Source organism: Cadophora gregata (assembly GCF_030347475.1).
Source record: "Cadophora gregata isolate MNR1 chromosome Unknown scaffold_3, whole genome shotgun sequence".
NCBI classification, from domain to species: domain Eukaryota; kingdom Fungi; phylum Ascomycota; class Leotiomycetes; order Helotiales; family Ploettnerulaceae; genus Cadophora; species Cadophora gregata.
Window position 1 is genome coordinate 1,218,595 of NW_026695926.1, and position 23,923 is coordinate 1,242,517.

Here is a 23,923-nt window from a genome sequence, read left to right on the forward strand (position 1 = left end):
TGGGTCGAGATGGTGAATGGTTTATATCCTACATCACATCCTATCATCACCCAACCTTTCACCTCCTCCACATCCTGCTCACTACATCACAACCGAATTCACAATGTAAGACAAGGGAAAACTCAGCCATTCTCATCAACGCCCAGCTATAAAAGCCATCCAACACCCCTCCTCAATCTCCAACAACGATCGACGCCACAACTGACCGAAAAAGAATGGTTGGAAACTGACTGACACTCATCATTCTCTTCGCTAAACACTTTTTTTACTGGGGTAGCTCCTCCCCCCCCCGCCCACCCCGCCCCCCCCCCCCCCCCCCACCTTTCTTCACAGCCATCCTATATCCTCCAAACAACTCGAATGACTTTACACCCAAATGTCATGCACAGCTCTCGCAACATTTGAAAATACATTGATAGCTGACAAACAGCAACACTACATCCATCCGAGAGAGGAAGCTTTCTTAATAACACTCTCGAAATCGACAATGGTACACATCCAGGAATTCGAGTCTACAACGTAAAATCTCGCTGTCAACTCTCATCCTCTCCCATCTTTTTCTTCCCCACACACCTACCCTCCCTCCCGACAATCCTCAATATCTTAGACACCTAGAACCTCACACCCTCTCCCTTCCTCCGCCCGTGACGTTCCCACTACCGGCTAGCCATTTTAACACCCAGTGCCCCTACAACCTCCATATTGCCACAAGACGCAGAATCCAGAACCCAGGATGTTCAATGCCCATTCCCAATTCCCAATTCCCAATTCCCAATTCCCAATTCCCAATTCCCAATTCCCAATTCCCAATTCCCAATTCCCAATTCCCAATTCCCCCATTCCTAACACAGCACTTAAACCCTCTCATTTAACTTATAACACGTCGTCACCCACCCGTTACAAAATGTCGATGGCGTGCGTAAGGACATTCGTACATAAGTTACCTACCTATCCAAATATCACTGCTGATACATTACATCCTACATACCAACTCTCCCTCACAAAACACACCCTATTCCCCAACCCCTCACAAACCTCGCAACCCTCACAATACCATCTCCATCTCCATCTCTAGCCCAAACACACGGAATCCTTTCTTTATTTTAAATATTACAAACACACGAAAATATTTGCATTGCATTGCATTGCATTGCATTTGGTATTTACTTGGTTTTGCTTACTTGATACAGTAACTTAGGATATAGGATATAGGATATCTGCAGACCAACCAACAATGTTCTCGAATTTCCCCCACCAATCCTAAACACGTCACCTATCCGTCCCCTTAGCACAGCACAGCACGGCACGGCAGGACAGCACAGTAAAGCGCAGCATAGCGAACAACCAAGGGTAGTAAACTCGCAGCTCAAGTCCAAAGTACAGATCAATCAACAAAGAGCGCATGTGGAAATAAGTGGGGTAACTTCAAAGTGCCAGACAGACAGCAGGCAGGCAACAGGCACAAAGCACGAAAAGCGGCACGAAGCAGATGGTAATCAGATATGTATGCAGTAAAAGGAAAAAGAGACCCAGCGCGATGCCATGAATGACGGGTGAAGAGAAAACGAAAAGGAGACAAAGCTCTCTCTGTCAGAAAAAAGGAGACATCTTAGTACATGATTAGTTTTTTGTCCTTCCATCCCACCACAACCTATCCACATTCGTTCCATTCTAGGGTCCGTTTCCTTTCCCCCATCGTTGTATCAAATCTCTCATAGCCCTCAACTCTTTTCTCCTCCAAAAATGTCACCAGGGCTACGAATTGCCGTTCGCGATAACTGGCTCAGCAGGACTCGTTGGACCCGTCGATCGCTTTGCTCTCAGGGTGAGCGGGAATGGGTACTCATCGGGATCTTCCTCCTCACTAGATAATTGTTAGCAGTGTTCGCACATCAAGCATGACCAAACTTACGGAAGCTTCCACGCTACATAGTCCTCCGTACTCAAGCCTTCTCTTCCTTCTTGCAGACTTGCAAAGTCACCAGGAGTCATCATTCCACTGCGGTCTCTTGGCGAACCAGGTACGCTGAATGGTCTCGAGATCTTCTGCTCAATACCTGGGATGAAGTCGTCTTCTTCTTCGCTGCTGAATGATGCTGGGTAGGCTCTTCGCAGGGCCAATTGTCTCGCCTTTACGTATTCCATACCCATTCTCTTCCAGTCCAAGAGGTCGCTGAGTCGCTCGGTACGATTCCTCTGATTGATACGTTGACGGCGGGACTTTCCGGCAAAGTCAAACATGTACGAAGTGAGCTGGTTGACTGAATCATCCACACCCTTCATACGGCGATCGACGATATAAATTCCGTAATCGGTCGAGTTCTCAATCAACTCCTCCATGTAACATCCAAAACCCGAGAGATTCGTCGTGATACTTGGAACACCCATCACAGTACATTCTGCTGGTGTATATCCCCATGGCTCGTAGTAGGAAGAGAAAACACCAAGATGTGTACCTCTGACGAACTCGTCGTAATCCATTGGCAATACTGGGTTGGCAGAGTTCAAAAACTCGGGGTGGAAGACAATCTTGACACGATCGGATGGGTGGTTGAAAAGTTGAACTCGGCGGATCTGGTTGAGAATTGGATCTTCTGCATCGTTTGCCATGTTGTGGGTGACAATAGGTGGGAGGCCATGTCTCTTCATAGCGAATAACCTTCTGCGGAGCAAGATGCGGTCCTGGCTGGTGACTAAGTCCTTGTCATCTGGCATTGGGTCTCCATCATGCCACTTGAGAGCACGCTCGAAAATCTTCTTTCCAACACCACGCTCAATAACGTCAACCGTGTCTCGCAACGACTTGATAACTGCTTGTCCTTTCAAGGCCTCCACTGTCAGTGATTGTGTCTGGGCGGGCATGATGATGAACGCAACAACGGTCATTTTCGATCCGGAGGATTTCAGTCTGTGATTCAATCGAGCCAACGACTCTATGAACATGTCGACACCTTTATTTCTGTACTCGTAACGACCAGCGGTGAAGAAGTAGAGAGTGTTTTCTGGGTCGAAATCGTTGTGTCCGTAGAAATGCCCACGAACGAAATCGTGAATCTTCTCCTTTGCCTGTTGATGTAAATTCTGGAATTCGTGCATGGCCGAGAACTTGGTAACATTGAGACCATTGGGAAGGACACCGTCCGGTTTGCGCTTCAGGAGATGCTCGGATTCGTAGGCAGTGATGTGAGAAACAGTGGTGAAGACATCGCAAGCATGTGTAGCCGCGCGCTCGATACAGTAACGATGATATATACCACGCTTGCCAGCCTCCGCATCGACATCAAAGTATTGTAGATTGTTGTAGAAATCGACTGAACCTGCGCAAAGGTATCGACCGAGAAGTGTTGCGTGGGTAGTGAAGATTGTTGTGACATCGATTCGACGCTTTTTGCAGAGGGGAAGAGCAACACCTGACAACCACTCGTGGAAATGCGCAATGACTGCCTTGGTCTTTTCGTGAGCAACAAACTGGGAATTGTTAGCTGGTGTCTCCAATTGGCTTTGGTTGATTTACCTCTCCCAAGAACCACGCGACAAGGTAACCAAAGACTACTGCCTCATTGGTCTCGTCATCACCTGGTGGGGATGGGATTCCTGCAGTGTTCCAGAGATCTGCCTTCCACTCGTCCAGGAATCTGTATGCAGTTTTTGTATCGATCAGAATGACTCTAGGAGCTCCTTCAATCAACCAGCGACCATAGACAATGCCAATTCCTCTTGATTCCATAGCCTCGATTGTTGCGGCCAGTTGGGGGTTCGTTGGAGTCAATGCTTCCACTTCGACAGCGGCCTATTCCTTGTTAGCATTTCCCCGAAGGTCCAATGATTGTGAACTTACCGATTGCCTGTTAAGAGGCCCAATAAGGGTGTATCTGTCGCCATATTCTGCGGTTGTGACAGGTGCCTTCGATTTAATGACAGAATAAATACCACCCACTGGTCTGAATCAGTGGCACTCTTCAACGGCTTTCTAGTGTAACGTACCTCGGTTGGCGACCTCTGTGGCTATCTCAAAGAGATAATGGTTCCGGATGTCTCTGTTTGTTTCCGCCATTGTGCTGTGGAAGCGCTACAGCTCTAGGATTTCGGTGATGTGAGGAGAAGGTGGAGGTGTTGAAGTAGGAGGATGAAGCTGGTGGCGCGATCGGCGTCCAGACCCTAGGCTTCAGATTTGACGAAGAGGAAGGAGCGTCAATCCCAATTCACAGACAGAGCCGACAACCTGCTTGTTTCGCAGATTCACAGATTGTGGGCGGAGTGGATTTTCCTCGTGCTAGGTCAGGTAAGGTAGGTAGGTAGGTAGACTCTTGAAGCTCTGACGTTCGCAATGGAGCTTTCCCCACATGATCAAGTCAGCTATCCGCATGCGGGAACGGGGGTTGTTGCTAAAAAAGTTGTTTACTTACCAGCGTCGTCTGGGAATGGTCCAACAGAAGAGACTGTTCAGTTGCGCAAAAGACAATCTGACGGCGTCAAAGGAATGAGTGAAAGGGCCCTTCTTATGAGAAGGTTTGAGGAGTCAGGATGAAGGAAGGAGTCGGAAGAGGAGGAGAAGAAGAAGAAGAAGAAGAAGAAGAAGAAGAAGAAGAAGAGAGGGTAGAGCTCCAGGTTGGTCTGTCTGCCCAGACGGTTTCGTTCCTCTGCTGGCCCAAGCTGCCTTTCGAATGTCGGAAGGTTGGGAGGATACGCTAGCTGGGATTGCACGGAGATGGGCGAGCCTTGGCACCGACTGGTGGCTCGCTAAGCCCCAGCATGCTCCATTCTGAGCTCAACACTCTTTTCCATTGGCTCAAATGAAGGCGGGGCCTTCTTCAGTTGCGCTGCTGAACCCTGAACCCTGTCGGCTGCTCTATCCCTGCTGGCATGACCTCACCCTACTTGCCCTTGCCCGTCAGAGTCAACGGTCATTTGCGCAACAACAGAACAGAACAGAACAGCATCCTGCGAATGGATGGAATCAAACACCACGCACGGGATGGAGCGACACGAGGGAGGGGACGATGCGGGGTTGAAAGGGAGCTATCGCAAGCATCAAACTCTTTTCAACTTTTTCATCCCACCCAACGAATCACCGTACGACCTCGGGATGCCAGACATGTATGTGGTGTGGTGGCTTCTGCAAACCTGAACCCAACAAACAACACTTCCTTCGCTTGTTTTTCTTCCATTCCTCTCTACCCGCTATGGTTGCTATGATCGCAACACAACACCCGTACAGTTGGCCTGGGCCGTCTTCTCTCCAATTTTTTTGACATCCAGCCCCTCTGAGTTTGGACAGGCCCATCTCCGCGAATTCCACTTTTCCTCCAGACGCTGCACTAAAACATGCTAATTCAAGATCCTGCACCCAGTCTCGCCAGTCTAGCTTGCACTGCGGGTGGACCCTCAATCTCCAGCATCAGGTATTTTCGATGTCGCTCTCCGCTCTCCATTTGCTGACCCCCCTTCTCAATCTGCATACATCCCATGCAATTCGCCTCAAACATTTCGTACTCAACCCGGTCATCAAAGAAGAATACCCGGCATCGTTGAGGACCTCTCGAGTGAGAATTTCACCTATTCGTTGGGGACGAGAGCTGCGGTGCGGGAAAATTTTGACCCCTGTTTTTGGGCGCATTTTAAGCGTCCAAAAGGTCCAACATTTTTGGCGAGCATAATTACGAGATGAGGCGAGGAGGGTCTGGCCTGGCCACCTCACCTCACCCGTCAATCGCCGCGCTTGCAGATATCTTCTGCTGTAAAAAAAAAAAAAATCAATCGTGAAAACAGGACTCCGCAATGATAAGTTCGTGACAGCTTCAGCTTCAGCTTCACGGTGTATTAGGTAATTGTACTCGCTTCCCCGCGCGCTTCATCGGTGCTTTTTCGGGGTGGGGATGAAGGTTTGGGGAGAGCAGTGGGGAGAGTTGGGGATGTCTCACGAGACCTCATGGATCTCGGCAAGGTCACGATAATAGGATGAGTGTTTAATTTAATTCATGACCTGGAGATAAATGAGTATCTTTCTTGTTTGTTCTTGTTATGTTATGTTATAGAGACAATATCTCGTTTGCACTGCAATTACTGTTTTCATCTTGAGTCACTCTGTCATCGCACAACTGTCACAATTCTCATTAATCTTTCTATTTTAGCAAGAGCAAAAGTTTTCATTATCGAGGTACCTTAGGATACTTCCAATGCTATCAACCTATTTTGGCTCATGCAATGGAAGCAAAGGAGTAGAAACAGGAGGTCCGCTCCAAAACCTCCTCAATCTCGAACAAAGTGCGCTGAATCTCCCAGGATGTAGATCAAGACCACCAAGATCCCAATCGATGCCAGCATCAAAGAGAACCTCACACTCAATGGAGTATTCCTCCTCTGTTTCCACCATACTTCTCTCATCCATCTCAAAGTAAGGACTGAGAACCCCTTCAATTCCAGCATCAAATTCATCCTCATCCTCATCCCCATCCTCACTCCACTCATCTCCCTCTCCCTCCACCCCTTCCCCTTCCCCATCCAACAACCTCTCAACCCACTTAACAAGCACCTCCCGCACCTCCTCACTCCCCCCACTCCCCTCCACCATCTCCAACAACGTCCTCCTCGCCTCGAATCTCAAGCAAGCCAAACACCTACACCAAACCCCAAAATCATGCTTCTCTCTCCTCAGCTCCGGAAATCTGGCAACCTCACACCAGTGACAGCTACAAGAGTTACTCATGGGATGTGGTTCAAGACACCAGTCTGCGTCGTCGAGGTTGAGGTCTGTAAATATGGGGCCGGGGTCGCTGATTAGGCTTTCGACGTCGAGGGTGGCGAAGACTTGGACACTGGCCTCCATGTTCTCATAGTCTTTAGCCAAGAAGCTTGAAGAAAGGGAGGAGGGGCAAGAGAAGGAAGAAGAGTGGTGGGTTGATTCCGCCGTGGTGATTTGTAGCGGGAATATCGCGTCTGAGTAACTAGAAGATGATGAGGGCGAGACTGGCGAGCGACATTCTACGAGGTCGATATTACATACCTGGTATTTACTCTCATCCTCACCATCTCCACCCCCCTCATCAAACCCCAACCCCCCAATCTCCTCCTCACCACAAACCTCAACCACCACAGCCTGGCTGTGATGCCTCACCATCGGCGCCACAATCGCCGCTCGTCTCCCAACTCCAACTCCAACTCCAACTCCCGTCTCTCCCCACCTTCTTGATGGCTGGTGGTACACTACAGGAGGACTCAGATCTCCACCTTCAGCTTCAGAACCAAAATATTCATCTAGCGCAAAGGATCCAGAATCAGATTCCGACTCAGCTTCACACTCCAACTCAGACTCAGCTTCAGACAATGCGACAGGCGAAACCTCCCTCTCCCTACCAATCTCCACACCAGCCAACCTCCCCACAACCGGCTGTATTCTCAGCCGTGACGGGCAGTGCAACCTCCGTCTCTCTGCAATCGTCGGTCGGTATCTCGAGACCACCTCATCTGAGTCCGGAATTGGTACGGTAGGACTTGAGGATCCTGTGGTTTGCTTTGGCTTTGTCGAGTCTAGGATCTTCGCTTTGTAAGCTGAGAATGTTGAGAGGAGGGAGGCCATGGCTTGGGAGTTGGAATCGGATTTGGAATTGGAATTGGATTTGGTTGTGGGGTTTGAAAATGTGATGGAGGTTGAGATGGATTTTGAGGTGGTGGAAATTGGTGTGAGGAGCGTGGATTGTGTGAGGGTTGTGGGTGCGGATGTGGTTGTGGATTTGGGAGTGGTTGTGGGTTCGGGGTTGGGATACATGGGTGTGGAGTGGCCTACCTAGCTAGATGCTGGTTGGTAAGGTGATATTCGGTATGGTAAGATTTTGCTGAGTGGTGAAGGTGGGTGGGAGAGTGGGTGGCGGTAGTTTGGGTCGTCGATTTGAGGACTGAGTAGGTGGCTGACTGACTGACTGACTGATTTCCAGGTATATACGGATACTTTGAGGTGAGAGAAAATGAGACCAGGATGGACAGCGAATTTGGACTCTGGAGTGGTAATTTCAGGGGTTATGTATTCCATTTTCGTATCATGGCATGATGGTTCTTTGAGGATGTTGAACTAGAGGAAACAATAATATTGTTTGTTCATTTTGCAAAGCGGGTGTTTTGCTAAGAAGATGGAAGGACAATGCGTTGTGTTACTTGTTTATTGCCTTGTTCATTGTTAGTAGACACTTGGAGAAGGAACAAAGCTTTGTCGAATCTGCAGTCACCGAGGACTCGGGTATCGTGAAAGAACCATGTCGCAAGAAATAATTTCAAGTTTTTCTATCAGCAAATTCCCAAACCCAGCGTGCCAGCTGCTATTCTAGCTCAGGCTCGATGCCCACCCAGTACCCACTCCTTTCCTTATTCCACCACCTCTCAGCCAACTCACTCCGGCAGAAACGCAAGCCTCTATCATTTTTCACTAACACCCCATCATTCGAGTGAGCGAGTGAACGAGCCACCTCCCAATTTCCCACACCCCAGATCATAAGCCACGCCACCTCACTTCTCCTCACCAGGTAAAAACTCTCACCACCGTGGTTACCTCTCGATATAGACAGAGTAGCCATGAGACCCATCCACATCCATATACGAAAACCAGCCAACCATTTTGGCACACTTTCTCTCTACCTCTATCCATTTCTTCGTAAATCCCCTAGCTCGGTAACTTAGAACTCTCGGCTTAGCTCTGGCTTAATATTTACTTTTCCAAGGTCGGACGGATTTCCAATGGATTAGATTGCAGGAGAGGAGAGGAGAGGAGAGGAGAAGTGGGATGAAATGGTAAACGAAAAAGGAGATGAAAGACAGACATATTCGGGAGTGGGAATGACAGTCAAGGGTAGACTAGACTTGAATGCAAATACTTGCATTGGCTCTGTACTTTAGAAACAGATCATTGCGACAGAAAAAAAATGCCCACGAGGGACTCTGCGGTCAACACCATCAGCGGATGATGATCCCCTCTTTGCTGCAGGATCCATTTTTTCCCCTGACACGAGTTGCTGGAAGACTTGAGTTCTGCATGCTGGTCTCGCTCAGAGTTTTTATACACGTCAACTCCAGTGATCCGTCGGTCTATCTAACCCCAACGGTCTGATTTCTCCCTTCACCTCCATTCCAGGCTCTCCAGACTGATTGGTTGGTATATTCACCTGCTCTTTCCCTCCTTGAGTATCAATATCCCAGCCTGTGAACCAATACCCATACATAATAGCCTGACCTCTAACCAGTTTCCCAATGGAGCCACGCATCGTACCTCTACGGGATCAGCACAATAGGGAGGGGTGTCGAGCATAAGCGTCGCGTATCCGCTTTGTCTCCATTATGATATCATGTCATTTGTGTTTGATGTGACTTCTTAACCCAAGAGAAAGAAATCGACGTAGCGGAAGTGGAAGTGGAAGTGGAGAATCGAATGGCAATGGAGGTGGCGATGATAGATCTAGAAGCAAGCGAGGTGACAAGGTGACAACGTCCCGCTGTCCCAGACCCAATCTTACTCGCTCGCTGTTAATAGACCACGGCCCATGAACTTCACGAAGCTCGCAGTATCACTTGGCAGGCTACATTGGAGGAGTAGGCAGGTCCGCGCTATATTCGATGTCCCAATCTGATTCCGCGATTCCCACCGTCCGTCGCACTGTAACTCCTTACGAACGACCTCCAAGTCCTGGCGTTTTCATCTTCCCAGCACAGCGAAGCTTTTATAGAAATCGACCATAGATCAGTAACTAGGAATGCATTCAACCCCTTTTGCTACATTGCAGAGTCGCTGTAAGGGTGGGCTTAAATTAGACCACCAGAAAATATTCACTTTGAATGTTCATGGCGTGGAAACAAGTGAATATGCGGAGAGAGGCAGGGGACGGATGATATATATCCCAAGTACCAAAGTTACAGGCTTCGTTATTCAGTGATCCCAGTATTGCACAACCGGAACCTGATGGACCTGAGACGCACTGTCTCCCGCAGTGGTCTTCCCTAATCAGGATCTTGGTGGGATTGTTTCGACTTGCAGCTTGTACTTGATAACCTCTATTTTTCTTAGAGTATGCAGATACTGAGACTAGGCTATTTCGTCTCGGCCTTGCTGTCGTTGCAGGGGTGTTGTCAATTCCAGCATTTCCTTTCCATCAGCCAATAAATTCCGCGCTGAACAGAAAGCAGTGAGTCGAGTCGATGATATTCTCAGAATGAAGTCACAATCCGGTGGCAAGCTATTATTTGCAGTAAAGCCTACCAAGTCATGCAGCGCTATTCCCTCTCCTGTGGTTTGAGTAACTTGGTATTGTGATTGTGACGGGGACATTCGCTCTGGGTTCCAGTAGTTGCATAAATACCCCGCCCCCTATTTAAGCGAGGTTGTTTATTTGAGTGGTGAAAGTCCAAAGCGGACAACCAACTCAACATTCACCTTTTCTTGTACATATAGACCCTTTAAGCTACTGAGCAGCAAGAGTTGGTGTACTTGACATTATTGCATATATATATATATATATATATATATATATATAAACATGTTTACAGTATTTTGGTCCTAACTCCAACATCCAGCGTCTCACTGCTTTGGTTCAACCTCACACCCGTTCAACGGTTGCAGCTTGTAGATGGCGCGAAATGAAGAATTCTATTACATTTAGAAGTCTCTTGCTTTGTATTTGACTCCCTTCTTCTCCATAAATCGATCCACTTACTCACTTAATCATTCCTCATTCTCTGAACCCCCAAGATATGCAGTCCACCACTCCCCGCTTGTCCACCACCCATCTCTCCCCGTCCCCGTCCCGGTACCCCTATACATAACCGCACACTCTTTCTTACCCTTCTTCACCATATTGCGTGTGTTCCTCGCCTTCTCAAATCTCTTCTCCAATCGCTCCTCCATCTCCCTCTTTTCCTTCTTCAACCTTTCCATCTTCTTCTCCTCCTTCATGGTTTTCTCCGCCTAGCTCTTCTCGTTCATCTTCGATTTCAGAACCGCCCAAAAAGACTCAGTGGGTGCGTTCTCTCTGTCGGGCGATAGAGGACCGCAGTCTGGACCGTAGTATGGAGGGAAGTCCGCTCACCCAAATATTGCGACCAGAGCCAGAGCTTCTGAAATGCGAGACTCATCTAGAGCAGAGAGCAGAGCACAGGCGAGCATCTCGTCTTAAGAGAAGCAGTAGCAATCTACTCCTGCCATTCTCGCATCTAATTATCCGCACAATATTCCTACCCGATTTTGACAGCTAAAGATTCCATCCGCGCAAACATCGACCCAAACCCACCAGCTACCAGCTATGCGTTGAAATACATCCTCAGATGCCAGTTCAGGTGACCTGAAATTACTGCGGAGGACGACACACGGACAAAGAATGCACCGAATATCGCCGTCCGGCGTTCCCATTGCCGGTGTTCTGCCACACTTACGATAGGTTTGTGTCGCATTGTGTTTGTTGGCAGTATCTACGCCAACGGAGAAATGCTGTAGGCGAAGGCTCAAATCAGAACAGATGAGGTTCCAGAGGACCATCGCATGTATCACATCGCATGTATCAGCACAGAGAGACTGGATAGGTCGGACTGTTTATGGAACAGGTTTTAGCGAGGCTTGGCGGGGTTACTTATTTTGGCTGTTTGGGAGTTACTAGAAGGAGCTTTTCAGAGCTTGGACTGATACAAACCTTCCGCGCAGTCATAACTTGAATCAATGTCTTGTATACTGCTGTTGCCAAGTCATCACACACAGTCTCCATTCAAAACTCAACAATAGAACAAAGAATAGAGTATTGCCCAAGCCATCATAGCCGAACCCAGTCTCACTTCTCAAACAAAGAATCACCTCAATGCTTCTTCATCCAGCTTCTGTCTCTATCAGCGGTCTTTACCAAAGAGTAGACTAAAACATGCAATGCAAACTCGGTCAGTGACTCTAGCACTTGCTTCGGCTCAGCCCCCGCCACCAAAGCGCAATTTTTGACTCACGACTGATGTCCACAAAGACAAACAGTATCGGAAGTTCCCAAACCCTTATCCACAGCCGAGACTCTGTCTGAAATGATAAATGCAGATGCTTTCCGTACACGCCGGAAGAAAATGATGAGAGAGTGAAATATGTGGATAGGAGGAAGTAATGGGCTGTGAAGGACATTCTGCACGTTTACAGAAGCGGATCGGTAGAGAGACATAACTGGGATGGATGACTGTATTCAACAATGTAGTCAGGTGCTCGTCTCGAATCCTTTCGAAGATTCCGTAACTCTCGAGCGTCCACGAAATGAATGATTGTGGGATATGCAGTAAAGTGTTCGTGCCCGCGACTGAACACGAGATGAGCCTGCTTCCCATTTTGTCATATATTTAAAGTTCGACATTGCCGGCTGAAACGAGATTCGCAAATGGAAGTAACAGTCAAGACACCTTAGGAATTGATCTTTGTACCATCCGATGGGGTTCGAATCTTTATCGTAACCTGTCTCCAAATTGAAATCAAGACTTGGCTTCGTAAACTTCATCTTAAAACTCACGGGTATGTGTCCTGGCAACCCATCGCTCCATAATTATAACCCCTGAATTTATATTCGCTTAGAGACTCTGCCTGGGGTGCTACCCCACTACGTATCATCCTGCACGTAAGCGTGCGGCGAGGCAGCCGACTTCTTTAAATTAATCAGCCCATGGAAAAAAGGATACATTCCCTGTCGACCCTCTCCTTGAAGACCCCGGATCAAACGTCATCATTACCAATGTCGCGGTTCTTATCAATGGTCGACATGACACGAGTCCAGTTGGCAGCAAGCTAGCTTGACAGCCTCACCAACGTCTTCATCTCGACACAAATCATGGTGCGATGGACCCCACGCTCTTTTTCGATTTGGAAACGCGCTTCATTTCTAGCTTTTGTTTTCGTTTTGGCGTTCTTGGTTTGCTCTCCGAGCGATAAAAAGCAGTCAAATAGCTTCTTCTCGAGCAGATATTCCCAGCCACAGATATGCCCACACTCGGCCATTGCTGAGAAGATTGTCATATCAGTCAAGACGGGAGCTACAGAAGCAGCTGCCAAGATTCCAATTCAGCGACAGACGACGTTACGATGTGCGGAGCACGTTTTCTTCTTTTCTGATCTCGAGCAAGATCTCGAGGAGGGGCAGTATCATCTACATGATGCACTTGACACGATCTCACCTTTAATTATGGACAACAACCAAGATTTTGACTTCTACAAGAAGCAACGAGCGCTCTGGAGGACGCAGAAGAATATCACCGACTTGAAAGGTGCCAAGCATCCCGTTGCCAAGAGTGACCTCGCTGCGTGGTCGCTAGATAAGTGGAAGAACATTCACATGCTGGAGAAAGTCTGGGCGCTGAAACCAGACATGGACTGGTATATCTTCATAGACGCAGACACATACTTGGTCTGGACCAACCTGCTCACCTGGCTGGAGACGCTCGACCCGACAACTCGGACCTTCTATGGCTCGGTATCAACTTGGAATGGTATCCGATATGCCCATGGCGGTTCTGGGTACATGATTTCCAAAGCACTGATGTATGAGATGGCTGTGAAGCAGAAAGGAGTAGCTGCACTATGGGACGCAAAGTTACACGATCATTGCTGTGGCGATATTGCTATCAGTGCAGCGCTGCAAGATTACGGTGGTACATTGGAAGGTGTTTGGCCATTGATCAGTAGAGAGTCACCCTGGAGCATGCCATTTGGTCCAGGTACGCCTGAGTACCGGTGCTGGCCCGCGATAACCATGCATCACTTGACGCCTGTCGGCATGGAAGAGTTTGTGAAGTTCGAAGAGCAGCGACGCGACATTTCGGTAAGTCAACATCGTCACATTCCATACCAGGCTGTCCCCTAACCTGGCCCACTGCGAACAAATGAGTATGCCGACTAACGATATCAGGTCCTACTAACGCACTCTGAAATTCTTCAAGACTTCCTACTTTCACAAATCCCCGATTCTCGCTCAGATTGGGATAATCTGGCATCAGAGGCTGGTGAATTTGGTCATACAGGAGGTGTATTCTCGGATGCTGCTTCGTTTGAAGAGTGTTCGAAGACTTGCGAGCAGAATAAAGATTGCTTACAGTACTCGTACCATGAGACGACCTGTTCTATTGGAAAAAGTGTACGACTTGGTCATGCGAGAGACGCTGATGAGGATGGAAGTTGGCATAGTGGATGGAACAAGACGAGGCTGGCGGACTGGGTCAAGGCACAGCCCCCCTGTGGCCATGTTGCTTTTGAGGGAGAGGATAATTGAGTACCGGCAAGTCTGTTGTAGCTACAGCTGGAATGAGTGAAGATTGTGGGCTTTCTTTATGGTGCCAAACTAGACTTCATTCTGGGGCTTGGGCGGTGTCTTGAGAACTGGCGTTTGGTGTTTTGGAGGACCCAGACCTTGAGCTAAACAGAGGATTCAAGATTCTTATGAAGAGTTAATTGACATAACCGTGAAAGATAGGGTTTCCGAGGAGCTTTCGTGTCCATCAATTAATCGTCGGCATCGTCGTCATATACCTAAGTACAATGCTGCTGCAGTGAGCGCAGCTCCTCCTCCTTCCCAAGCACTTGCCATTTTCCAGCTCCCACTCTGTTTCCAGAATACTGCGCTCGTCAACATCCTCATCGGTACAGTGAGAACGAAGAAAGCTCTGTTCTCTTGATATGCAGCGAGTGTATAATAGATGCCCATGGCGATCGCGGCGAGAGAGTTGCCTCTCACAGTCAGCACGTACAAATTACAGATGAAGAGTCGGTGCGATGATGATAAGTAGAAATGGAGAGGAGATCGGTGCAAATCGTAGTATTATGCTCACCATTTGTGGCAGGTATGCAAGATTCCGCAAGGCCGAGGGATGAAACTGCGCTTGATGGGGAGAGCAGGTGCAGGATTCCCACGGCAAATGCTGTGACACCGAAAAGGTATATGGTAACGGCGGCAAATGTCGGCATTTTTAGTTCTGGGTATGAGTATATGAAATTTGAGGTCAATGGAGGTCTGTGGAATAGTAGGTGTACAGAGGGATGAAAGTTGAAATTCAGCCCCAGTACTTAGGGAGGTTCTGATGAGTAAGTCTGTGCGACAGGAAGGCGCTTTTGATTTGCCAGCTGGTGCCTGCCTCTCTCCCTCGTCCTCCACCGAGTCTACTCTCGTCCTTCGCTGAAATCGAGAGCCCTTTGCTTTAGTGCTTATGGCAGCAGAACATCACAACAACCGATATTTAGTTAAGCTACGTAGAGCTCTGGCGGGTTCAAGGCTGCTTAGCAGGAGTACGGTCAAATTGATGCATTTAAATGATTCAAGTACTGAATGAAACAGATTACTTGAGGGGACGATTGGTATAGGACTTTGGGCATATGAGACACGAAGGACGAATATGTGAAGACAGTGAGAAGTCAAAGTTCAGTGCACGACATCTGGAAGCGAGCAGCGCCAAAGCAGGATAGTGCAATCCTCAGTAGCAAATACTCAGATCAGTAACGCCTCTCTGCTATTTTTAGAAATGCTTTGACCAAGGAAAAGGCAGGTTTGAACTGCACCTTTGTCTGCACAGGACTCCCTCCGTCACGTGCGTTTGACTCCGCCTACACCTTCGCTACATCATTGTATATACTGCGGGAATGGATTAACAAAGGAAAATGGATCATAGTACAGTGATTGTCTCAGTATTTCGTTGTCATGAAAAGAGATCAATTGTTAGGAACAATAAGTTCACGAGAGTACTTCTTCAACTCTTTCGACCTTCCAGAACCGGCCAAGAGCGCTTGAGTCCCTTTATTCCCCGTCAGCGATCATGCTCATGCAACAGTCTATATAAAGAGTAGTTACCCTCTGTTGCCTGATAGATCAGACTCAATCCGCCCCATCCTTCCTCACTTTTGTATGTTTATTCAGTTCGTCCGCATACTTTCATTCAACTTTCAATTGGCCGAATCGTTTAAGCTTGATCAAGACATTCTTTGATAGAGTTCACAGCAACGTACCTATATACGCCACCCAGACAAAACACTTTCTTGATCCAATAAAAATGGGAAAAAGCGGACGCGGAGGTAACGGAGGTGGCAGAGGAGGAAATGGAAATGGGAACAACAACAGACAAGTAGGCGCAGGCGCCAAAGTATGCCAACTCTGCTACAAAGTTGGTCACATTGCTGCAGAGTGTCGGTCTGCAGGTCAGGTCAAAAAATATTGCACCAACTGCAAAATGGCCAATCACAACACTGTAGATTGTACCAGAGGCAGTAAGAAAGGTCAGAAACAGAGCACCTATGATAACAATACCAGCACTGCTCACAATACCAAGAAGGTCACAAGACCTTGCAGATGGTGCCAGGAGATGCATTTGGACAAAGACTGCCCCACTAGAATTTGCAGCAGGAATGACAATGGCTATGTCACTGCCACCAATCAAGGACAGGCTGTGTTCAGAGACGTCTTTGGCATTGCCGAGTTTGACACTCCTTGCCAATACTGCAGCGGCCAGCATCTCAGCACCAACTGCCCCAATACCGTCGAGCAACCTGTAGACCAATACCAATACCAACGGTATCCTGCACAGCCAGTGCAATACGTGCGGCCGGTCAAGAGTCTCTGGGATGTTTGCGATGAGATTGATGAGGAGTTCGTTGTTGGAGATCCTTGGTATCCGGCCACGAGATTCGGCGCTGTGAATCCGAATCAGTTTCCCACGCACTACACCCAGGGGGTTTGTGCAGCTGTGTACCACCAGCAGAAACAGTATGTGGATAGGGATGGCGATTGCTATATGGATATGATGGATGGTGAATGGGAGAATCCTAATATTTGTCGATGGTAAGTAGGAATGTGGGCTGGTCCCAAACTTACCCAGGTAGGTAGACTTCAGCTTGAAGCTTTTAATGTGATTGGATTATTATCTTCAAACTTGGACTTGACAAATTTAAAGTTACTTTTATGTCATAACCTATCAAATAAAAAAGCGCGTAGTGGGACTTTCTCCAGTTGTTCAATACCTCAACGAGTCTGCTCGCCGATGCTTTTGTTTTGATTAGAAAGCGGGGCAGTTAAGCGAGCAGTTTGTACCCCGCCAACATCACTTGAAGTCCACCCGTTTCCTATGAAGATTCTGCCTCTAATGTCTCCAGATCTGGTAGAGTACGAGCTATAAATAAACACCAGTAAGATCATACTTTTACATTTCAGCAGTGAGAAGTTGTAGAGTGTCGCTAAGGGGAAAGCCTTGGTAGGAAATACATACAGTACGTTGAACTGGTGCCAATTACTAGAGCATCTTAAAGGACATGATGAAGGTGAGACTGAATTCATTCTATTCTATCTCAGCAGAATTTCATAGAATCCGGAAAGTTTAGTAGAAAGGCAGGAGCTGAATATTATCTATTCACTCATGATCTACACCTCAGTGTATCCTCCACTGTGCCTTCCTAGGTTGGCGAGAGGGGGAGGTACAGCAGCTCCTTGTCGTCTATATAAGCGACCTAGCTTCTCAATCGAAGCTTCGACCATCAACATACTTTTCCTTGAAGGTCGCTCAATCATCACACTCAAGCCTAACCTCGATCTCCATGGGGTCTGACATTAACAACCGCTTACACATCTCGAACAATTCCATCTAACCTTCATTTATCTTCTTATTTGCTCTGATCAGAGACTAAACTACTCGCCTTCTAGTCCTTGGTCAACAGGAGCCACACATTTTAAGACAGCTACATCCCCAGCTTTGCAGGTCTTCACCAGATCTGACAATATCTGTTGACCATATCGGTCTTCACCAATCGCAGCAGGCTTGGATATTATCGCAGAGTCCTATCACTGTTGCTCCACATCTGGATGCAAGATTTTATTTGCTGCTCAGCTTTGCGGCAGTCCAGGTAGGTTTCGTCTTCATCTCAGTTCACCTTTTGGGCTGGGCCAGTGGGGGACTCTGGTTCTCACTTTTGCTATTGTGTTATTTTGCTGTACTGATATCGTCTTAGGAAACAACCTTCGTCTCTGGACTAGATGAGACTCTAGCTGATCATACATTGCTATCTTCCATATAGCGAGCCTGGAGGCTAGTCAGCGGTGCCTCGGTGAAGCATTCAGTTATAGGGTCTGTGAAGCTTCCCCTCTATATGACCAGGCTAGACAACCTTCTGCACTACCAGGCTACAAAAGCTATGAACAAGGAAGGGAAGCTCGAAAGGCTGCCAGATGACGCCGATGACACTGATGAAGAAGGCCAAGACAGTATGGAAGACAAGTCCAAGACCTCAGCGATGATCTAGTTGATGCTGACAATGAATAGCTGACGAAGCGATGACTGACTCTGATATCGCGGATGATTCAGATGCGATGCATGACATCCTGGATAACGAAGAAGAGATGCCCGACGACGACTCTACTGGCAAGGACGACCTAGATATGCCGGATGGTCCCATGCTTGGCTCAAGTCATGCAGTCGATGCAGCAACTGAGAGTGTTCCGATCAATGCTGTCGGTCCAGACAATGCAGCTGATTCAACCAATGTACTCAGCACCGCCGAGAATACTAGTGCTGGCGCAGTTGATCTTCTTGATACAGAAGCAGAGCGAGCCAAGAAGAAAGCCGAGCACGAAGTCCTCGAGCAATACGCCAGAAAGCACTTCTCTACTCTGGAGAGAGAGATGAACATCTGCCTCGAAGATATCATTAAATTAGGGATGGTCTCCCGAAAAAAGAACAAGTCAATCAAGATGCATAGATTATTGACAGCCGTTAAGCGATGTCAGATCATCCAGAAAGCCTCTGCTATGAAGTATGCCAATGCAACCGAAGGCCGACGAAAGTCGAAGAAAATCAAACGCTCGATACCTGCAACCAAGCATCCAAAAACAACAGAAGAGATCATGGCTCGTATTTCCGGAGAAGAGGAACTCAATAATCCCTGGTCTGGATCAGCAGAATCTGCAGCAGAGCTTCCGGAGGGTGGGCTGCTAATGCGTGTCACGGACGAAGCAAGCAGAGCAAAGCTTTACCCAGACCAAGGTTTCTTATCAGGTGGATTTGAAGCTGACTTGAAGACTGCAGCGGGTCGTCGGGCGGCTATGGAGTTGCACCTGAACTGGAGCAATCGACAGCCAACTGCGTTCATCTCTACCACTGGAAGTGCCTTTGACTTTATTGACAGGCGTATTCCACATATGGAGAAGCGCGATGGTAAAAAGCCTTCCAGATATACTGTGAAGCTGACGTATATCAATGCCAACGTACGACAGGCGGCCGGACTGCCGACATTGCGAGTCAAGGAGGAGATTGCTCGATACAAGGTCGGTACTCCTCAAGGCAGAGAAGCTCCTTGGTTTCGGGACGAGTACATCATACCTTTCCGGGTTGGTCCTGAGCAGATCGTGGCCACTCACTGCTTGATCGCGGTCAAGAGATATATGAGAATCCACGAGTGTGATTATTATGGCTTCCATAAGGCTGTTGTTTTGCCCGCATTTGCAGAGCACGAAGCAGCAAGGAGAGAAGGTCGTCCAGTCAATGCGAAGAACAGCTGTGTTTGCTGGCACTGCTGCGACTCATCAAAATCTCAAAACGGAGTTGGAACGACTGGAAGTTCGAAATAAGTTAACGTCTTCTGCAAAATCAGACATCTTTCCGCCGATGAAGGTTCGCATTTACTTCCCAATTCAACATCGTTATAAAAGAACATGTAAGGAATGGCAGGGAACATATCAACATTCAACGCTCAATACCACGATAGTGGCAAGCATTTATTATGAGCAACAAGTATTTCTTAGTAGCGCAGAGTGGGTGCGTGCAGCTTTGCACCAGGTGAGGGACCACTGAAATGGCTACGCGCATAATCGACAAACTTCTAGACAAAATGAATCCATGATATGATAAAGAATTGCCTCCTTTCTCCCGTGACTCTAACAATCGCAACATGTAGCAAGCTTGGTTCCAACCACTGGGCATTTCTGTCATACACCAAAGCCACCAGCTGTTCAGATCATCCAATGTCCTTCCCTCATTCTTTGTATGTGACAGGCAGAGACTTCTCATCAAAGTCAAAGAAACGGACCGAGACATCGGTCGTGCGAACAATATTCTAGAAATCAGAGTTTCTTTCAACTCAGAACGCATCAATCAAACAACCGTATGCTTGGATAAAAAGCTTAAGGGTCCCTCAAAGTGGATCAATTGATTCTTTGTGCCAGCCGCATTCCGAGATAAAGACAAATCAAGCCGAGCCGAGACCATAACTCAGTGTGGAATCGCGACTTTTTCACAACCGTGTTGACTGTCACAGACGTGAAGTACAAAAGAAGGAAAGGAGATCGCACCGGAAAGGAAAATTATTTGATATCAAAATCAAGTTTTCCCCTTTTATTTGCTTACTGAACTGCCTCTTTGCATGCGCCGCAAACACTAAACAATCCCGCAGAAGCCCATAAGAGTCGTGATTGGCTCCCCCTGAATTCCCCAGCCGCCAGCGATACCCCTGGATTGTCAGCCTCGAGGCGGTGGAAATCCCCAAAGTCTATTTCTCGTCCATCAAGTTCGGACTGTCGCACTCACACCAACTCCACCACTCCTCTCCTCTCCTCTCCTCTCCTCTCGGCCGTGTCGCCTCGCCCTCGTCCTGAAGAGGGCCGTCAATACCGGCAAACTGGCGAAATTCAACATCATGAAGTGGTTCAAAAAGAAGAACAAGAAGGCGCGCTCGCAGGAGGATTTGAGAGCTACTCGGTCCCTCCCGCAAAATGCAACCCCGCCTGTGTCAAGAGAGACATTGGCAAGACTCCCTGTCCCCATACTGGAGCGCATCTTCGCGTTCGTCTGCCCACACGCAAAGGACGAGACGTACGACAGCTGCGAGGACTCAGCCGCGGAGGATACTTGCATGCTATGCGATCTGCGCGACCTGTCGCATTGCGCGCAAGTCTCGAGGAAGTGGAGGGCTGCAGCGGTCAATGTTCTGTAGGTCGCTCCCCCCAAGCTTCATTGGATCCACTCTGACATGTCATTTCTGCAGATACCACAGTATTCGAATCGATGCCGTTCACTACTGCGAACTCGAAGATATCCTGGCCGAGAAGAGGAAGCGTCGATCTTTTATGCGACACAATGCCGAACCTGAAGACACTGCGGCAGCGAGGCTGAAGTTTTTGGCCAGGACCCTTCATGACAATAGAGGTGGATTTGCGCTGAATGTACAATACCTCAAGACACCGTATATGACAAGAGAGACCTGCAAACCTGATCTGGCGAGGACGGTCGCATGCTGCCCGAATCTACGATATGTCGACCTACCAGAAGGCGTTTTCCAAGATGACCCCTCTTGCAATACCCTGAAGCAAGAAGTACAAGGACGATGTCCAGAGTTGAGGAAGATGACATACGTTCGAGGAGCGGAGAGGGGATTGGAGATGTTGGCGAGTGGACATCAATGGCATAACCTGGAAGTACTGGAGCTTGGGAAGTTGAATGTGGATCCTACCATTCTACGACATGCATTGGGTTCCCTTCCCAATCTACATGCTCTCAAGGTTACGGACATGATCTCGTTCCATGATCAGCTCTTCCAGCATAGTGACTACCTCCCTCCATTTCCTGCTCTGGCCGAAATAATATTCGAGAATATACCCAACGTCACAGCTGATGGCCTGGTTGCATACCTTTCCCGCTCCGATACCCAGAACACTCTCAAGACTCTGTCTTTGACGGCGACAGGGATCCATCCTCCAAATCTGCACCGGATTCTCGCAGTGGCTCCGAGGCTAGAGCATTTATCCATTACCGAATCAGTGACTGCTTCATTCCCAGCTGGGGCTACTCCAAATCTTCAATCAAAATCTCTGAAGACGTTTCACTACGAAATTACTTCTGCTGATTCTGCCAATATCTACGCCAATACCACTGCAAGTCATTACGCCTATCTCACGAGATCGTTGATGTCCGGAGGACTTCCTTCTTTGAAGGAGCTCTATGTTCGAGGTAAGCCTTGAGGTTCTGACTATTGGAGACTTTCACTAACGGGATATTAGATCCTGACTTCCCGGAAACTCTCCTTGACCTTGCGCCACCACTGCCCGGCTTTGCCCTTGATCCCGATAATTTCGCTCCCCCAGTTGCCCCCAACCCTTTCGCTCCCCATACTACAAATCAGAACAGACTTAGCTCCAACAACCCTTTCGCCAAAATGCAGACAGGGTAAGCGTTCGCCCCAAACTCGAATGCAGCATAACTAACATTTTTCAAGACCAGGATTGAGGCAAGAACTGCAAGTTTTCAGCAAAGGACTGGACGAGATGGAATGGAACTTCTCCAAAGTCCAACCACCAGCTCGTGGAAGACGAGGTAGCGCGACAGCTCCAAGACCAGTCAGCTCCTACGGCTTGAGCGACAGCATGGGCAAGGGCTGGCAGTCTGCAAGCGGTGGTGCTCGAAAGAGTGTCATCGTAGGCAATGGATTCGGTGGTTTCCTTGCCGTACCTTCAGATGGTGGCAGACCGAGCAGTTCCGGAGGAGAGAGGCGACGCGGAAGCCAATATGATATGTGGCGTTGATATCCTGCTCCTCTCGGTGTTGGGAGGTTCAAGATTTCGTTGATTTCTAGGTCGCCGACTATCCCAGGTGTCTGTGCATGTTGATTTGGGGATAGTTGCGAGCAGGTGGATATTTCATGCTTTACGATTTTGTACGAGTAGGGAGGATGGGTTCATTTCAGGTCAGCTCATGCCTGGATTTCGCTTCATGTAGGTATACCCCTAGCGTTCTTGCGAATACAATTATATTTCCTCATGCCTTCCTCCTCACAACAAGGAACCAGGTTATTTCAATTTAGGTAATCAATTAATCAACTCTGACAGCCGTCATCTATTCTTGCACCTTGTCTCAGACAAGAAGTTTCTCATCCTCATCTCTCATCATATCGTCCTGAAGAATGGCCCTGAACTAACATTTCATTTCTTCCCCTCCCGCTACTTACCCAAGATCTAAGGTAAACTCCTTCCCAACTTAGGTACCTTTCCGCACCGCTTTGCACGTCATCACACACAAATTGAATCCCAGTACTTCCTGTCTATCATTCATCTCCCTCGTGGACGAAGCGCCGGACCAAAGGGTACGGCCCGTGCACAGAAATCGCGATGTGCAACAATTGTTTGTGTTCCCTCTCCCCTCGCGTTTCCGAGGGCGAGAGCTTGTTTCTCCCTTCTCCGCCACGCGCGTCGGATCGTATCTTCCCTCATCCGCGCAACCGCACCGCAACCGCAACCGCAACGCTTTTCACTTGGCGCCATGGCCCCGCCTGGTTAGGAAGGTAGGTAGGCTTGCAATCGGAGAAATATGAGATATGGCGGGCTAGGTAAGGATTTACGATACTATTCGTTTGGTGGCGGATTGAATGGTGATTGATTTAAGTACTTGGTTGTCATCAACTGTTGGGGTGAAGAAGGTGTGGAGATGGAGGTGGTTTGTGGTTATCGGATTTGTGCTGGACCACCGGGACCTGACACAGAATGGTCAGATGTCGAGATTTTTTGCTCATACGGTTGCGAGCAAAGCAAGGATGGGTTCTGATTTTGATGAGCTGCAAGGCCGTCGCATCGAATCGTCCGCTTTGGAATGATCTTGGAGAATATTATTGCATACCTGGCTGATGTTGGGCTTTCTCGACAAAAGCAGCGCCAGATTGAGGGTATTGTAACGCTTTGTTGTGAGTCGTATATGTTTGGGAAGCCATTACTTTGGTTTGATATTCTGAAAGTTCCTTCGTGGTGTATTCAGTTCTGATCCAGAAGTATTGATTCTCAGTTTGCTGTGTGTTTTCTTTCTGCCTCGCTTGTTCAGCTTTTTGATCGCTTGTCGTATCTTTATTTATCTCATGTCTACATGGCTCCCTATGACAGTCTAGAGCAAACGATACGATGACAGGTCTGTCAATTGTCTCGATTCTACGCTG

At 48.1% G+C, this 23,923-nt stretch overlaps 6 protein-coding genes across 8 annotated transcripts; 4 read left to right on the forward strand and 2 right to left on the reverse strand.

The window, feature by feature from the left end:
• Positions 1 to 763: 763 nt before the first annotated feature.
• GSY1 (glycogen synthase) lies at positions 764 to 4,635 on the reverse strand. 2 transcript variants are annotated; one of them, XM_058502500.1, is made up of 5 exons: positions 4,407 to 4,635; positions 3,985 to 4,333; positions 3,839 to 3,936; positions 3,515 to 3,790; positions 764 to 3,468 (listed from the first exon to the last, which is right to left on the reverse strand). In XM_058502500.1, exons 2-5 carry the CDS (start codon positions 4,052 to 4,054, stop codon positions 1,909 to 1,911), a joined length of 2,004 nt encoding a protein of 667 aa, XP_058361429.1. In that variant the 5' UTR covers positions 4,055 to 4,333; positions 4,407 to 4,635; the 3' UTR covers positions 764 to 1,908. The 2 variants fall into 2 exon arrangements, with proteins under 2 accessions (XP_058361429.1, XP_058361430.1); XM_058502501.1 differs by having other exon boundaries at positions 764 to 1,864; positions 1,913 to 3,468; positions 3,839 to 4,333.
• Positions 4,636 to 6,187: 1,552 nt separating this feature from the next.
• On the reverse strand, positions 6,188 to 7,765 carry ONS95_008938 (uncharacterized protein; the record flags this gene model as incomplete). Its single annotated transcript, XM_058502502.1, has 1 exon — positions 6,188 to 7,765. One exon carries the CDS (start codon positions 7,763 to 7,765, stop codon positions 6,188 to 6,190), a length of 1,578 nt encoding a protein of 525 aa, XP_058361431.1.
• Positions 7,766 to 12,658: 4,893 nt separating this feature from the next.
• Positions 12,659 to 16,087, forward strand: ONS95_008939 (uncharacterized protein). Its single transcript, XM_058502503.1, has 3 exons — positions 12,659 to 13,805; positions 13,893 to 15,712; positions 15,969 to 16,087. Exons 1-2 carry the CDS (start codon positions 12,819 to 12,821, stop codon positions 14,250 to 14,252), a joined length of 1,347 nt encoding a protein of 448 aa, XP_058361432.1. The 5' UTR covers positions 12,659 to 12,818; the 3' UTR covers positions 14,253 to 15,712; positions 15,969 to 16,087.
• An 86-nt stretch (positions 16,088 to 16,173) lies between these two features.
• Positions 16,174 to 16,875, forward strand: ONS95_008940 (uncharacterized protein). Its single transcript, XM_058502504.1, has 2 exons — positions 16,174 to 16,243; positions 16,297 to 16,875. The coding sequence occupies exon 2, from the start codon at positions 16,330 to 16,332 to the stop codon at positions 16,807 to 16,809; it is 480 nt and encodes a 159-aa protein (XP_058361433.1). The 5' UTR covers positions 16,174 to 16,243; positions 16,297 to 16,329; the 3' UTR covers positions 16,810 to 16,875.
• A 1,228-nt stretch (positions 16,876 to 18,103) lies between these two features.
• ONS95_008941 (uncharacterized protein) lies at positions 18,104 to 19,580 on the forward strand (the record flags this gene model as incomplete). The annotated part of the gene is made up of 2 exons (XM_058502505.1): positions 18,104 to 18,218; positions 18,277 to 19,580. The coding sequence occupies 2 exons, from the start codon at positions 18,104 to 18,106 to the stop codon at positions 19,578 to 19,580; spliced, it is 1,419 nt and encodes a 472-aa protein (XP_058361434.1).
• ONS95_008942 (uncharacterized protein) lies at positions 19,550 to 23,798 on the forward strand. Of its 2 annotated transcripts, XM_058502507.1 has the most exons (5): positions 19,550 to 20,937; positions 20,993 to 21,954; positions 22,005 to 22,170; positions 22,220 to 22,715; positions 22,830 to 23,798. In XM_058502507.1, the coding sequence occupies exons 1-4, from the start codon at positions 20,645 to 20,647 to the stop codon at positions 22,524 to 22,526; spliced, it is 1,728 nt and encodes a 575-aa protein (XP_058361436.1). In that variant the 5' UTR covers positions 19,550 to 20,644; the 3' UTR covers positions 22,527 to 22,715; positions 22,830 to 23,798. The 2 variants fall into 2 exon arrangements, with proteins under 2 accessions (XP_058361436.1, XP_058361435.1); XM_058502506.1 differs by having other exon boundaries at positions 22,005 to 23,169.
• The last annotated feature ends 125 nt before the right edge of the window (positions 23,799 to 23,923 follow it).

Bases quoted from the DNA above. Each gene is read 5' to 3' on its own strand.
- GSY1 (XM_058502500.1), bottom strand. From the start codon at position 4,054: ATGGCGGAAACAAACAGAGACATCCGGAACCATTATCTCTTTGAGATA. The intron at 3,791-3,838 runs GTAAGTTCACAA...AACAAGGAATAG, and splicing joins GGCCTCTTAACAGGCAATCG to GCCGCTGTCGAAGTGGAAGC. The intron at 3,469-3,514 runs GTAAATCAACCA...AACAATTCCCAG, and splicing joins TCGCGTGGTTCTTGGGAGAG to TTTGTTGCTCACGAAAAGAC.
- ONS95_008939 (XM_058502503.1), top strand. From the start codon at position 12,819: ATGGTGCGATGGACCCCACGCTCTTTTTCGATTTGGAAACGCGCTTCA. The intron at 13,806-13,892 runs GTAAGTCAACAT...TAACGATATCAG, and splicing joins AGCAGCGACGCGACATTTCG to GTCCTACTAACGCACTCTGA.
- ONS95_008940 (XM_058502504.1), top strand. From the start codon at position 16,330: ATGCATTTGGACAAAGACTGCCCCACTAGAATTTGCAGCAGGAATGAC.
- ONS95_008942 (XM_058502507.1), top strand. From the start codon at position 20,645: ATGAAGTGGTTCAAAAAGAAGAACAAGAAGGCGCGCTCGCAGGAGGAT. The intron at 20,938-20,992 runs GTAGGTCGCTCC...TCATTTCTGCAG, and splicing joins GCTGCAGCGGTCAATGTTCT to ATACCACAGTATTCGAATCG. The intron at 22,171-22,219 runs GTAAGCGTTCGC...ACATTTTTCAAG, and splicing joins TTCGCCAAAATGCAGACAGG to ACCAGGATTGAGGCAAGAAC.